The sequence below is a fragment of the Ovis canadensis genome, chromosome 16, assembly GCF_042477335.2.
Source record: "Ovis canadensis isolate MfBH-ARS-UI-01 breed Bighorn chromosome 16, ARS-UI_OviCan_v2, whole genome shotgun sequence".
Classification (NCBI taxonomy): domain Eukaryota; kingdom Metazoa; phylum Chordata; class Mammalia; order Artiodactyla; family Bovidae; genus Ovis; species Ovis canadensis.
This window is the reverse complement of record NC_091260.1, coordinates 27,029,544-27,046,397: the sequence shown is the minus strand read 5'-3', so window position 1 is coordinate 27,046,397 and position 16,854 is coordinate 27,029,544. Positions and strand designations below refer to the sequence as shown.

The 16,854-nt window shown below is 38.2% G+C and overlaps 1 protein-coding gene across 6 annotated transcripts in view; it reads right to left on the bottom strand.

Annotated features, from left to right (window-relative positions):
- The window catches only part of ADAMTS6 (ADAM metallopeptidase with thrombospondin type 1 motif 6), a 289,127-nt gene that overhangs the window by 257,830 nt on the left and 14,443 nt on the right, over nt 1-16,854 (bottom strand). For all 6 annotated transcript variants that reach the window (XR_011249658.1, XR_011249659.1, XR_011249660.1 and 3 more), the window contains exon 4: nt 5,227-5,395. Coding sequence is in view for 3 of the 6 variants with exons in the window: in XM_069556308.1 (XP_069412409.1) it covers nt 5,227-5,395 (169 nt within the window). In the remaining 3 variants the exon portion in view is untranslated. The remainder of the gene's footprint in view (nt 1-5,226; nt 5,396-16,854) is intronic.

The window sequence follows — 16,854 nt, the reverse complement described above, 5'->3', positions numbered from 1 at the left end:
ACCACAGGGAGCATCAGTCGAATACTTTGAAACTCAAATAAATTAAATGAGTGTCTATTCCTAGGTCAAAAGGTCAAGAAAGAAACATTCTACTTCTTAATTCAATAGCATATCCCCAAGACAGTCAGTAAGTATTCCTCTATGTCCATTTAACCTCCTGTGTCCTCATCTCCTCCCTTGAGTATGAGCTGGAACTGTGACTAGCTTCTAACAGAAACATGTATATGCCTACATAGCTATACTATATAATGTTGTAGCATCTCTCTTACTACAGTTGTTCCCTTGCTGACTTACAGGAAGGAACCAACCAAGTTGGTAAACTGTACATGCTGAGGCACTGCAGGTGGACTCTGGCAGACAACAAACCAAAACCAAAGCTTTCAGTCTTATAACAGCAAGGAACTGAATGCTGCCAATAACTATGGGAGTGAGGAAGTGAATTCTTCCCCAGTAAAAACTCTGGATGAGAACCCAGCCCTGGTTGAGGCTAAATAAATAACCTGAAAGTGAAAGTGAAGTCACCCAGTCATGTCCGACTCTTTGCGACCCCATGGACTGTAGCCTACCAAACTCCTCCATCCACAGGATTTTCCAGGCAAGAGTACTGGAGTGGGTTGCCATTTCCTTCTCCAGGGGATCTTCCCGACCCAGGGATCGAACCCGGGTTTCCCACATTGGAGGCATATGCTTTAACCTCTGAGCCAGCAGGGAAGCCCCATACACAAACTTCTGGTCCACAGAAAATGCAAGATAATAAATGTATATTGCTTAAGCCACTGGGTTTGTGGTAATATCGATATGAGACAGCCAAAATCTTTTCTGCATTAATATTACTCCCAGTTTCTCTTGCTCAGTCTTTTGTGATCATGAAACCACTCGTACATTCAAATCATGCTTAGTTTTCTTCTTCCTCTGGCTGGACAGCTTAAAGGTCTAAACACAGGACAGAATTTCCATTATTTTTATCATTTTCACTTATTCAATTTCTCCTTATTTTCATTTAAAGTATTATATAAAGAATTAGACATAATTGGGCAAAATAAACATTAGCAATAGTGTTTCTCATTTTATAGCATTTAGTATAAGGTAACTGTTGTTATTATCATTTTCACAGCTTTCAGCTTTTAGGATTTTTAAATGTTAAGTTTGCTTGGCTACTGCTCCATCAGAAATATATATTCACAATGTCCTTGATCAATGTTCATAAATGAAAAAACGTAATCCTTATACTCAAAAGATTTGTAGTCTGATAAATACATGTAATAAACATGCATGTATTCTGAGTAAAATTTAAAGATTAAAGTCTCCCCCATGTGATTAGATCATTACAAAACATTATCTACATTTTACAATTGTCAATTGACTGCTTAACATTAAGTTTAATGATCTGTAATTAACATCCTTTTTAGTGTGAAGCAGAATACAGAACTGACTTGTTTTGTTTCAAAACAGAGATAAGTAGTTTTTCAAATGATACTCATTACATGTGGCTTGCTCAGTTTAATCCTGGATTGAGTATAGAATGTTAAAGAAAACATTCTTCCACAAACATATATTGTACAATGAAGAACTTTACCCCCAAAGCCAAATACATAGATCTCTTCGTCATCTAAAATAGAATTTTGAGTTTTGGATCAATATTAAAACATTTTTAATATATATAGCCATCCAAAATTATCTCATTGATCTGCTTTATTTTTCATTACTCACTACTTCTTGATAGTTGGCCATGTAGTTATTTGTTTATTTAAATGCTTGTTTAGTAACTGTCTCTCCTCACTGGACTTCCCTGGTGGCTCAGATGGTAAAGAGTCTGCCTGCAATACAGGAGACCTAGCTTTGAATCCTGGGTAGAGAAGATCCTCTGGAGAAGGAAATGGCAACCCACTCCAGTATTCCTGCTTAGAGAATTACATGGACAAAGAGCCTGGTGGGCTACAGTCCACGGAGTGGCAAAGAGTCGGACACAACTGAGTAACACTCTCCTCACTAGAATATAAGATTCCAGAAAGTATGAACTTTTTCTGCTTTATCTGTCGCTGCATCCCAGCACTGAGAATAGTCTTGTGCATGCATGCCAAATGAATATTTATTTCATATTATATATAAGTAGATAATGCAGGTATAAAGACATATCTGTATGAATAGACTATAAGAACACTCAGTTATCTCTGGGTAGTGGTATAAGAGCAACTTCTTTTTTCTTTTCATCCTGTATTTTCTAAAATTTCTACAAAGAACAGACATTTCTTTCATAAAAAGTTTCCTTTTTAATTTTTAAAAATTTAATACAGTTCAAATTAATGTGTGTAGTTCATTTTAGCTCCTTCACTGTCAAACCTAGGGGCAAGGACTGCTTCTTTGCTTTCTCTTTGTCTGCGAAGATGAAGGTATAAAGGTATCTGCTGCAACGAACTTTAAACTTTGCATTATCCTTATTTTTCTTCATCTTGACAGATCTGGTGTCCCTTCACCTGGCTGTGAGCAGAAAGTCCTTGATTTCTAAATTTGGTGAGGCATGGTGACGAAGTGCAGGGAGCGGGGCCAGACACAAGAGACTCACTTTGAGCTCCATAAAAAGTTTTTTAATCAACAGTAAATCTAACTAGAATGAGAAAGTTCATATTTTAATTTGAAATAAATATTCCCACTGTCAACAGTTTTTATATATTTTAATATAAACTTGAGTTCCTGATAACAGGCAGTGTAAACCTGTAAATGCACATCTCACTTTACTATACTGAACTATACCGTTGAACTAGTATCAAAATTAAAATCAGTAGTTCTTAACCAGACATTTCTCACACTTATTAAATATAAAATGCTTTTTCCCCAATAATATCTAGTGACATATCCATGGAATTTAGGGAACTACTAGTACTACTATATTCCCACTATTGGGATGCCAGTGGGAAGGTGTGTAAGCCAGAATTAGGAGACAAACCTGACGAAAGACAGAAATGGACAAACCTGGAGATAGGAAGACTAGATAGAAACTCATTACAATGGTCTAAGCAAGAGATAATGAGAGTTCAAACTAAATGGACCAGTGTTAGAGGTAGCAGAAATGGCTAATGAAAGGATGCATTAAAAGCAAAGACCATTTAGGAAACAATTTCCATAATCTAGGGAAAGAGATTGTAGAATATAAAAATCTTCTTCCAAGAGGACAGAATTTTACGACAGTGATAAAAACAGAATTGCCTGATTCATGTCTAAACCATTGAAAAATAAGAATCTTCCTGGTAAATACCAATTAGTAACAAAATAGGCACTGCAAAAGTTGATAATTTGAATTTCAAATAGTTAAGAGATACTTTTCAGAATATGAAATCTTTAAATGCATTTGCAAAGGTTATCTTTACAATCATGACTTGGAGAATGTCATGTTAAGAAAAAATGGTGGGAAAACTATATCACAATAAACAGCTAAATATTTGAATCCTGCTCTTTAAAGAATTTATATAAGGTTGTCACTTATAGCCTAAATTTTGTTAACTATAAGATAAATAAATGATACTGTTTAGTCTCATTATTCAATCCAAAGACAAATAAAACTTTTTTTTCATTATTTACTATGATGCTGTATTTCATCTCTCAGGTAGATTCACTTTAAGTGATCTTTTTTAGGGCCAATTATCCTTAACCAATAAGAATCTCCCACAATTAAAAGCCTCAAAAATCACTCAGGAAGAGAGCATGGAGAATGAGAACAGTGAGCTGAGGAAAGAACTCCAAAGAAAACTTGTACTTGAAACAGAAGAAAAAGAGCCTATGAAGGATACAGAGAAGAAACAGAGGGTGATACATTCACTAACTCACAAGGTAAACTACTCCACTTTTACAAATCTATCTGTTGAACACATTCCATATTTTACTAAATTTACTGGTTTGTGAATTCTTCTTTGTATTAAGCTGAAAGTTGTCTCTGAAACACTCTGCTCCTACTTCTAGCTACCAGAACTACATGGAATAAACCTACTCTTTTTTTTAATATAGTATCTCAAAGGTCATCCCAATAATGATGGCTGCTGCCACTGGACTGAGTAACTAATGTTTGCTGAGAGGAATACTCAGAAAGTTGGGTAATTTGTCCACAAATATGCCCCAGCCCATGTTCTTTCTACTATATTATACTATATCCTCTATTTTTCTAAGTTCCTAATCTTTAGACTAAATTGCCTCCTAACCCCTTACCTCTCTTCTGCCCAATTCAGTCTCCATAAGGCTGCCAGAGTAAGCTTTTTAAAACCCAAATCTAATCATCTGATTTTCACTGACCCTTTCTGTGGGATAGCACTACACTTAAGATAAACAAACTCTTCAACAAAGTTTATAAGCCCTTTGTGACTGGGCCACTTCTTACAGTTTCACCTCTCACAACCACTCACCCCAAACCACTATGAATCTCACTCTTTCTCTCCAATCCATATTCTAATATCGAGTTACATCAACTGCCATTTTCAGGAATGTGATATCTTCTCTTTTGGTTCAGAACCTTTGTAAATGTTATTCCTTTTATATAGAACACTCTACCCATTACTCCCTCAGCTTAAAATTCATTTCCTCCACGAAGCCTTCTTTGACCACTGAAGTCTAGGTTTGTATGTATCTCCACAGTACCTGAACTAACACTACCTTTGAATACGAACTTTAAGTCTCTTCAAGCTTTATTCAAGTGTTTAGATTCTTATATCAGGCAAACCAAACAGCAGAGTACTATAGAATACCTGTGCATGAAAGCTGTAACTATTATCTGGATAAAATAAGGCTTAACCTTCAAAGAAACAGGTTTCCCTAGTGGCTCAGACGGTTAAGAATCCGCCTGCAATACAGGAGACCCAGGCTTCAATCCCAGAGTCAGGAAGATCCCCTGAAGAAGGGAATGGCTACTCAATCCAGTTCTCTTACCTGGAGAATTCCATGGACAGAGAAGCCTGATGGGCTACAGTCCATGGGGTTGCAAAGAGATGGACATTACTGAGCAACTAACACTTTCAGAGAAAAAAAAAAAACAACTTTCACACAGACTTGTATTTTACAGACTTCTTCAAGAGCTTCCAAAATTGACTTCAAATTATTGACAGGTGACATCTTTTAAGTAGACTCTGGATATTATCATTCTAATTACTCAAATTCCTATTTATTTTTTATTGTTAATCTTACCATATATGCCAGAAGGAAGTGGCAATACAAGACTATACTTTCTAAAAGCTACACACTCACCCGAGACCCCACAATGAGAGTGATCATATAGATGCCTTTGCTGAAGGGTAGACTTTTTGTAAATGACATGAGGATGGCCATTTTCATAACTAAAATGTTTGGAATCCTCTGTGGTATTCTTTAATGGTTCAATAAAATATTCTTCATCTTCTGTAGCAATAACACCATGCTAAAAGAAAAAGAAGCAAAGAATTTAACAAGAAGAATCATTTTAAATATTAATTATTACTATTGCCAAGAGTCAAAAATAAGGTGATACCTCTCCAAAAAGGAGGCTAAAACACATGAATTTTGCTATTCTTTAAAAAGGATGCTTATATACCTTTACATGCTTTACCTTGTACTAAGCATAAAACATAAATTATTCCCTCCAGTTTTCCCAATAACAATGTTAGGTAGTAGAGATCTCTGTATGTTCGTGTGGTACATGCTCAGTCACTCAGTCGTGTCTGACTCTTTGCAACCCCATGGACTACAGCCTGCCAGGCTCCTCTGTCCATGGGATTTTCCAGGCAAGAATAGTGGAGTGAGTTGCCATTTCCTTCTCCAGGTTTGTATGTTCACTAAGACTTATTTACTTTCCAAATTGTGCACACAACTTAACTAGGTACAACTTTATAGTCAAATTGTGACCAACAGAAAATAGGCAGAGCATATACGACTTTCAGGCCAAGCCCCTAAGAGTGTCTCCACTGGAATTCTCCATTCTCTCAGAGAAAACCTAGGAAAAGTGGAAGCCGAAAAAGAACTTGGGTCCCTAAGTGACCTCATGGAAAGCTGTCCAGTCTAGACACATATACGGGAGAAATAAACTTGTATTGTGATACACTTCTCACATTTAAAGCTCTATGTTACACCAATATATATGTCCTTAATTCATATACATGCCATACATCTCCATACATCTCTGAAGTACTAGGTTCAGAGGTTAAGAACCTGTCCAATATTAGACAGAGGTAAGTGAAGGAGCTGGCAGTCACACAAAGCTCTGCTCTTATTTGCAATATTATATTGCCTTATGTCTGTTTACTTAGCCAAGTTCTACTTAGCTCAGTCATCATTCCTCTTTAAAACATCTTTGAGCCCAACTGGAGTAGCTTCACACTCTTCTGAACTACAAGAGAGCTTACTATTGGTATCATTTATGTTTAATTAATTCAACATTGCATTGCTACATCTCAAGTATTGAATCAATTTTTAACTTTTCAACTCCATGTTGTCTTTTCCCAAGCATACTATTTGCTCTCTTAAACAGAGATTGGGCCACTTCTTATCTCTCCAATCCCCATCTCTTAATCTCTGGAGACGGGTTTCTTGTATCAGTTACAGGCAAAGAAAGTATTCCATATGTTGTATATATAGGAAAAAAAAAAGCTGATTAAAAGAAATGAGATAGTAAGCTATCTGCATCAGAAATAAGAACTTCCAGCTTTGTCTAACAGTGTTTTCCTAAGAATGGCATATGTAAGGACTGTTCTTAACCCAACCAATTTACCCTGTAACATTGGATAAAACACAAACTCTGAGTGTATTTCCTCAGCTGGAAAAATGAAAGGGTTGCTGTAAATTAGTGCTTTTAAAACAGCACTCTAGGGAACCCTAAGGGTTCTATGGAAGTGCCTTCAGGAGACTGCCACAGACAACAAAGGGAGACCTACACGGCTTGGATTGCTAGGCTTAGGAATCAGCTGTACTTTTATTAATCTATATATTAAGTTTCCACATAATATTTCATTTGAGAAAAGAATTTTGCTGCTTTAAAAAGAAAAAAGCTGAAAACCTCTGGTGCAATAATCTCTAAGATCCCTTTGAATCTAAACCTCTATGATTCTGTTTAGGGAAATTCATGCTAAGTACCACATGCTTGAAGAGAAAAATAAGACATAATCAGAGCTACTCTAATTAATAGATGAAGTTGGCTGTCACCTACATGAAATGAGCTAAAAGAAATGAGTTAAAGAAGAGAAGCAAAGAGCAAGTGAGAAAGGGAATGATATACCCAACTGAATGCAGAGTTTCAGAGAATAGTAAGGAGAGATAAGAAGCCTTCTTAAATGAACAACGCAAAGAAACAGGGGAAAACAGAATGAGAAAGACTAGAGATCTCTTCAAAAAACCTGGAGACAACAAGGGAGCATTTCATACAAGGATGGGCATGATAAAGGACAGAAATGGTAAGGAACAGGCTAAGAAGAGATGGCAAGAATACACAGAATAACTAAACAAAAAAAGGTCTTAATGACCCAGATAATCATGATGGTGATTACAGCCAGACAACCTGGAATGTGAAGTTAAAAGGGCCTTAAGAAGCATTACTACAAACAAAGCTAGTAAGGTGATGGGATTCCAGATGAGCTATTTCAAATCCTAAAAGATGATGCTGTTAAAATGTTTCACTCAATATGCCAGCAAATCTGGAAAACTCAGTGGCCACAAGACTGGAAATGGTTAGTTTTGATTCCAGTCCCAAAGAAGGGCAATGACAAAGAATGTTCAAACTATCATACAACTACACTCATTTTACATGCTAGCAAAGTTATGCTCAAAATCCTTCAAGCTAGGCTTCACGAGCATGTGAACTAAGAACTTCGAGATGTACAAACTGGGTTTAGAAAAGACAGAGAAACCAAAGATTAAATTGGCAACATTTGTTAGATCATTGAGAACACAAGGGAATTTCAGAAAAACATCTACTTCTGCTTTATTGACTACACTGAAGTTTTTAACTGTGTGGATCACAACAAACTGTGGAAATTCTTAAAGAGATAGGAATACCAGACTATCTTACCTGTCTTCTGAGAAACCTGTATGCAGGTCAAGAATCAACAGTTAGAACCAGACACGGAACAATGGACTGGTTCCAAATTGGGAAACGAGTACATCAAGGTTGTATATTGTCACCCTGCTTATTTAACTTCTACACAGAATACAGCATGCCAGACTCACAAGCTGGAATCAAGATTGCCAGGAAAAATATCAACAACATCAGATATGCGGATGATACCACACTAATGGCAGAGAGTGAAGATGAACTAAAGAGCCTCTCAATGAGGGTGAACAAGGAGAGGCAAGTGAAAAAGCTGACTTAAAACTCAACATTCAAAAAACTAACATCATGGCATCCTGTCACATCACTTCATGGCAAATAGAAGCAGAATAGTGGAAACAGTGACAGATTTTATTTTCTTGGGCTCCAAAATCACTGTGGACAGTGACTGCAGTCATGAAATTAAAAGGCACATGTTCCTTGGAAGGAAAGCTATGACAAACTTAGACAGCACATTAAAAACAGAGACATCACTTTGCTGACAAAGGTCCATACAGTCAAAGCTATGGTTTTTCCAGTGGTCATGTACGGATGTGAGAGTTGGACCATAAATAAGGTTTAGTGCCAAAGACCTGATGCTTTCAGACAGCGCTTGAGAAAACTCCTGAGAGTCCTTTGGACTGTAAGGAGATAAAACGAGTCAATCCTAAAGGAAATCAACCGTGAATATTCACTGGAAGGACTGATGCTGAAGCTAAAGCTCTAATACTTTGGCCACCTGATATGAAGAACCTACTCATTGGAAAACACCCTGATGCTGGGAAAGATTGAGGGCAGAAGGAGAAGCAGGTAGCAGAGAATGAGATGGTTAGATAGCATCACTGACTCAATGGATAGGAATTTGAGCAAACTTCAAGAAATAGTGAAGGACAGGGGAGCCTGGTGTGCTGCAAACCACCAGGGTCACCAAGAATCAGACACAACTTGTGACTGAACAACAATAAAAAAAGAGTGCAAAAAACACAAAAAAGCGGCCTAGTCACTTCACATTATTTTCACTATTGTTGGCCTTACTTAAGGATATTAGTCTCTAAATTAAATAGAAATACTGAAAGGAATACTTCCCTGGTGGCTCAGTGGTAAAAAAAATCTGCCTACCTTACAAATAGCTGTAAAAAGAAGAGAGGCGAAAAGCAAAGGAGAAAAGGAAAGATATAAGCATCTGAATGCAGAGTTCCAAAGAATAACAAGAAGAGATAAGAAAGCCTTCTCCAGCGATCAGTGCAAAGATATAGAGTAAAACAACAGAATGGGAAAGACTAGAGGTCTCCTTAAGAAAATTAGAGATACCAAGGGAACATTTCATGCAAAGATAGGCTCAATAAAGGACAGAAATCGTATGGACCTAACAGAAGCAGAAGATATTAAGAAGAGGTGGCAAGAATACACGGAAGAACTGTACAAAAAAGATCTTCACGATCCAGATAATCATGATGATGTGATCACTAACCTAGAGCCAGACATCTTGGAATGAGAAGTCAAGTGGGCCTTAGAAAGCATCACTACGAACAAAGCTAATGGAGGTGATGGAATTCCAGTTGAGCTGTTTCAAATCCGGAAAGATGATGCTGTGAAAGTGCTGCACTCAATATGCCAGCAAATTTGGAAAACTCAGCAGTGGCCACAGGACTGGAAAAGGTCAGTTTTCATTCCAATTCCAAAGAAAGGCAATGTCAAAGAATGCTCAAACTACGGCACAATTGCACTCATCTCACATGCTAGTAAAGTAATGCTCAAAATTCTCCAAGCCAGGCTTCAGCAATATGTGAACTGTGAACTCCCTGATATTCAAGCTGGTTTTAGAAAAGGCAGAGGAACCAGAGATCAAATTGCCAACATCCGCTGGATCATCAAAAAAGCGAGAGAGTTCCAAAAAATATCTCTTTCTGCTTTATTGACTATGCCAAAGCCTTTGACTGTGTGGATCACAATAAACTGTGGAAAATTCTGAAAGAGATGGGCATACCAGACCACCTGACCTGCCTCTTGAGAACTCTGTATGCAGGTCAGGAAGCAACAGTTAGAACTGGACATGGAACAACAGAGTGGTTCCAGATAGGAAAAGGAGTACGTCAAGGCTGTATATTGTCACCCTGCTTATTTATCTTATATGAAGAGTACATCATGAGAAACGCTGGACTGGAAGAAACACAAGCTGGAATCAAGATTGCCGGGAGAAATATCAATAACCTCAGATATGCAGATGACACCACCCTATGGCAGAAAGTGAAGAGGAGCTAAAAAGCCTCTTGATGAAAGTGAAAGAGGAGAGTGAAAAAGTTGGCTTAAAGCTCAACATTCAGAAAATGAAGATCATAGCATCCAGTCCCGTCACTTCATGGGAAATAGATGGGGAAACAGTGGAAACAGTGTCAGACTTTATTTTAGGGGGCTCCAAAATCACTGCAGATGGTGACTGCAGCCATGAAATTAAAAGACGCTTACTCCTTGGAAGGAAAGTTATGACCAATCTAGATAGTATATTCAAAAGCAGAGACATTACTTTGCCGACTAAGGTCCGTCTAGTCAAGGTATGGTTTTTCCTGTGGTCATGTATGGATGTGAGAGTTGGACTGTGAAGAAGGCTGAGCGCTGAAGAATTGATACTTTTGAACTGTGGTGTTGGAGAAGACTCTTGAGAGTCCCTTGGACTGCAAGGAGATCCAACCAGTCTATTCTGAAGGAGATCAGCCCTGGGATTTCTTTGGAAGGAATGATGCTGAAGCTGAAGCTCCAGTACTTTGGCCACCTCATGCCAAGAGTTGACTCACTGGAAAAGACTCTGATGCTGGGAGGGATTGGGGGCAGGAGAAGAAGGGGACGACAGAGGATGAGATGGCTGGATGGCATCATGAGATGGACGTGATTCTGAGTGAACTCTGGGAGATGGTAATCGACAGAGAGGCCTGGCGTGCTGCAATTCATGGGGTCTCAAAGAGTTGGACACGACTGAATGACTGAACTGATCTGAACCAATGTAAGAGATGTGGGCTTGATCCTTGGGTTGGGAAGGACTCATGAATAAGGAAATGGCAACCAACTCCAGTATTCTTACCTGGGAAATCTCATGAATAAAGGAGATTGGCCCTCTATAGTCCATGGGGTTGCAAAAGAGTCAGACACAACTTTGCGAGTAAATAATAACAACTGACAGGAATAATAGAATAGGCCACTAACAAACCCTAATCTCTGATTATGAATTACTTTACCAAGAAGATTAACAAAGCAATAACAAACTAAGCAAGTCTCCTGAAGAAAAGAAGGTGCATGCAGAAGGGAAGGCTTATATAAGACATTTTGATAAGCATGAAGTGGAGGAAGCAGGGTCTATGGTAGATGCTGGACTGTGGGCAGATGTCAAAAACAAGAAAGTCAGGCTGCTGGAGAAAAATAGTCAGAAACCTGGTAAATAAAATCTCTAATTTCAAGAAGGTAAAGGTGTCGGAAGAAAATCCAGAGATCTGATGTGTTAGGTAGTCTGTAAAATGTCTATACACATTATCCCATTTAATCTTAATATCTCTATAAAGTAGGTACTACTATTTGGCAGATAAGAAAATTATATTGAGCAAAGTTCAATAACAAATTCATTCAACTATGTTTGGAAGCTGAACTCTTAGTCACTATATTATAATTCCCCTAGTCTCTGAGGGTTGCTTCTAACTTCATCTATTTATTTAAAAAGTATGCTTTGAGAGCCTATCACATGACAGATACTATTCTAGGTGGTAGGAGTACAAAAATGAAAAAAGAATTTTGACCCTTTCATGAAGCTTATATGCTTTAGGAAAGAACTATAAAAAAAAGTTGTTCATTCATTGTATAAATAAATGAAGAATCAGGTAGCAAGATATGTCAAGAAGAGAAATAAAGCAGTAAGAGGACAGAAAGTAATCAGAGGACAGAGAGAATTATACAAACTATTTAGGATGGTCAGGAACATCCTCTGTAAGGTGGTATTTGAACAGAAACCTGAATAAAGTGAAGGAGTATGCCAGATATCTTAGGAAAGAGCCAGACAGTGGGAATGGCAAATGCAGAGACAACAGGACAGAAGCATGCACACAGTATTTGAGAAGGAGCTCTGTAGATAAAGGGAGGGTAAGGGGAAAGGATTATGTGCTGGAGGTCAGATGATGGAGTCCTCCATTCCCTGACATGCCAGTCCCTCCAACAACCCCAAGACTCATTCCCTGGATTCCATTGCCCATATGGTTAGGTACATTACATTTTGTGATCTCACCTTCTATTTCCCCTTTCACCATTTAAAACACTGCAACTATATCCTCTCAATCTCAAGGTCAATTACATATAATTGATATATACCCTCCGCCTCATCTGTGAATGTTCATTTCATCAGGTTCAAACAAAAATCTGAATCTCCCTGAATAACATTTTTCCTTCCCTGTAATCTTCTGGAATGGTGGCTACTTTCTCTCCTACATGCCTCCTATTAGACATGGAGGGAGGGTTAAGATTTCTTGTACTCAATGATATTTCTAAGCAATTATCGCCCTGTTCTCAAAGAAAAAAAAAAAATTCCATACCCTTCAAATCCCATACCATCACCTTTTCCCTCTGCAAGCAGTAGTTGCCAACTACTGACCCAAAGTCAGTTTCATCACTCCTCAAAGACGTTAGTTTCTGGATCATTGTCACTCACTACAATACCATTCCTGAATAATTGTTGACTTCAGTATTTTTTTATATCATTGGCTCTTAATATTTGTATTTGTGTATGTACCCTGAATCCCTCTGGAGGTCTAGGAGAGAAGCCATTGATAAATTCAATTTTTGGTCTTTAGTTTACTCTTATTTTGACTCAGCAGCATTTTTCCCTTTAAATACTTCCTTCTATTAGCTTCCAGGATATTTGCCTGGTTTTTCTTCAGCCTTCTTGCTCCACTGTTCTTAGATGTCCCCTCCACATCTTTTTGATCTCCCTAACCTCTTGGAGCACTCAAAAGGCTCAGTCCTTAGACCTCTAATTTATTCTATATATATTCTCTCAAAGCAAATTCATATTACCTTCTGGCTTAAATGCCATATATAGAGAGACAGATACAGATACAGACATATACATAGATAGATGATTCCCAAAATTAAGTTCACAACTCACATCTCTCTCCTGAACTCCAGGCTTGCATATCTAGTATCCTAGATAGTATCTCAAGTTCAGTATGTGAAATTATGTTATATAAAACCCCCCAACCTACTACTACTACAGTTTTTCCATCTCAATTAATACCTACATCTTTCTTATCTCATTGATGGCTGCTATTAATATATTCTAGTTGCTCAGGCCCCAAGCTTAGAATCATCACTGATTCTTTCCTTACTGTGTTCTCTAAAGCCTAACATCTGCCCCGAGTTCTCTTTCTAACTTCACCTTCCATTACTCTTGCTCTCTCTCACTTAGCTTTAGCCATGGCAATCTTCTTGGTATTCCTCAAACACTCTCAAATCAGACCTTTGTATTTGAAGATTTCCACCTGGAAATCTTATCCTTCAGATGTCATCATCCCTTTTCTTATTCCTTTTAAGGTCTTTAGTAAATATTTTTTCTACCTTAGAACTTATCACTACCCAACATATTATGATTCTTATTTACTTAATTGTGCATCTCCTCCACTAGAATACAAGCTATAGGATTACATGGATTCTTGTTTTGCTCATTGTTGTACTCCTATCACCTGGAACAGTGCCGCGTACTTGATAAGTACTTATAATCATTTGATGAATGGATGAATTAATAATGAAAAATGTAGAGAGGCAATTGTGAACATAACTAAATGAACAGAAAATCTAACGGGGTTGTTGGTCTTTTCTAACTATGTAGGCAAGAATCCCTTAGAAGAAATGGAGTAGCCATCATGGTCAACAAAAGAGTCCGAAATGCAGTACTTGGATGCAATCTCAAAAACAACAGAATGATCTCTGTTCGTTTCCAAGGCAAACCATTCAATATCAGGGTGATCCAAGCCTACGCCCCAACCAGTAACGCTGAAGAAGCTGAAGTTGAACGGTTCTATGAAGACCTAGAAGACTTCTTAGAACTAACACCCAAAAAAGATGTCATTTTCATTACTGGGGACTGGAATGCATAAATAGGAAGTCAAGAAACACCTGGAGTAATAGGCAAATTTGGCCTTGGAATATGGAATGAAGCAGGGCAAAGACTAATAGAGTTTTGCCAAGAAAATGCACTGGTCATAGCAAACACCCTCTTCCAACAACACAAGAGAAGACTCTACACATGGACATCACCAGATGGTCAACACCAAAATCAGACTGATTATATTCTTTGCAGCCAAAGATGGAGAAGCTCTATACAGACAACAAAAACAAAACCAGGAGCTGACTGTGACTTAGATCATGAACTCCTTATTGTCAAATTTAGACTGAATTTGAAGAAAGTAGGGAAAACCACTAGACCATTCAGGTATGACCTAAATCAAATCCCTTATGATTATACAGTGGAAGTGAGAAATAGATTTAAGGGACTAGATCTGATAGATAGAGTGCCTGATGAACTATGGACAGAGGTTCGTGACACTGTACAGGAGACGGGGATCAAGACCATCCCCATGGAAAAAAAAAATGCAAAAAAAGCAAAATGGCTGTCTGAGGAGGCCTTATAAATAGCTGTGAAAAGAAGAGAAGGGAAAAGCAAAGGAGAAAAGGAAAGATATTCCCATTTGAATGCAGAGTTCCAAAGAATAGCACGGAGAGATAAGAAAGCCTTCATTAGTGAACAATGCAAAGAAACAGAGGAAAACAACTGAATGGAAAAGACTAGAGACCTCTTCAAGAAAATTAGAGATTCCAAGGGAACATTTCATGCAAAGTTGGGCTCAATAAAGAAATGGTATGCACCTAAAAGAAGCAGAAGATATTAAGAAGAGGTGGCAAGAATACACAGAAGAACTGTACAAAAAAGATATTCACGACAAAGATAACCACAATGGTGTGATCACTCACCTAGAGTCAGACATCCTGGAATATGAAGTCAAGTGGGCCTTAGAAAGCATCATTATGAACAAAACTAGTGGAGATGATGGAATTCCAGTTGAGCTATTTCAAATCCTGAAAGATGATGCTGTGAAAGTGCTGCACTCAATATGCCAGCAAATTTGAAAAACTCAGCAGAGGCCACAGGACTGGAAAAGGTCAGTTTTCATTCCAATTCCAAAGAAAGGCAATGTCAAAGAATGCTCAAACTACGGCACAATTGCACTCATCTCACATGCTAGCAAAGCAATGCTCAAAATTCTCCAAGCCAGGCTTCAGCAATACCTGAACCGTGAACTTCCAGATGTTCAAGCTGGTTTTAGAAAAGGCAGAGGAACCAGAGATCAAATTGCCAACATCCGCTGGATCATCAAAAAAGCGAGAGAGTTTCAGAAAAACATCTATTTCTGCTTTATTGACTATGCCAAAGCCTTTGACTGTGTGGATCACAATAAACTGTGGAAACTTCTGAAAGAGATGGGCATACCAGACCACCTGACCTGCCTCTTGAGAAACCTATACGCAGGTCAGGAAGCACAGTTAGAACTGTACATGGAACAACAGACTGGTTCCAAATAGGAAAAGGAGTACGTCAAGGCTGTATATTGTCACCCTGCTTATTTATCTTATATGCAGAGTACATCATGAGATATGCTGGGCTGGAGGAAGCACAAGCTGGAATCAAGATTGCCGGGAGAAATATCAGTAACCTCAGATATGCAGAGGACACCACCCCTATGGCAGAAAGTGAAGAAGAACTAAAAAGCCTCTTGATGAAAATGAAAGAGGAGAGTGAAAAAGTTGCCTTAAAGCTCAACATTCAGAAAACAAGGATCATGGCATCTGGTCCCATCACTTCATGGGAAATAGATGGGGAAACAGTGGAAACAGTGTCAGACTTTATTTTTGGGGGCTCCAGAAAATAAATCACCGCACATGGTTATTACAGCCATTAAATTAAAGGATGCTTACTCCTTGGAAGGAAAGTTATGACCAACCTAGATAGTATATTCAAAAGCAGAGATATACTTTGCCAACAAAGGTCCGTCTAGTCAAGGCTATGGTTTTTCCAGTGGTCATGTATGGATGTGAGAGTTGGACTGTGAAGAAAGCTGAGCACTGAAGAATTGATGCTTTTGAACTGTGGTGCTGGAGAAGACTCTTAGGAGTCCCTTGGACTGCAAGGAGATCCAACCAGTCCATCCTAAAGAAGATCAGTCCTGGATGTTCACTGGAAGGACTGATGCTGAGGCTGAAACTCCAATACTTTGGCCACCTCATGCAAAGAGTTGACTGATTGGAAAAGACCCTGATGCTGGGCGGGACTAGGGGCAGGAGGAGAAGGGGAGAACAGAGGATGAGATGGCTGGATGGCATCACTGACTCGATGCACATGAGTTTGGGTGAACTCCAGGAGTTAGTGATGGACAGGGAGGCCTGGAGTGCTGCAATTCATGGGCTCGCAGAGAGTTGGACACAACTGAGCAACTGAACTGAACTGAACTATGTGTATAGTATTTAGTATCTTAGAGAGATAAAATCATTTTTCATGAAGTTGAACAAAATACGAAGAAACAAACAGATCTGGAAAAGATCTGTTGAAAATAAGAAATATGACTGCTATAATTTTTAAATCAATGAAGAAAAAGAAAGCAAAAGTGGGAAAATTTCATAGATCTTAGAACAAAAATGAAAAAAAAAATGGGGTGAAAAGAAAAAAGGAGATCCAATTACAGAATGGGATGGTGGGGTACAAGGAGAGAAAGTTACTAAGAAATTTTTTTTTATAT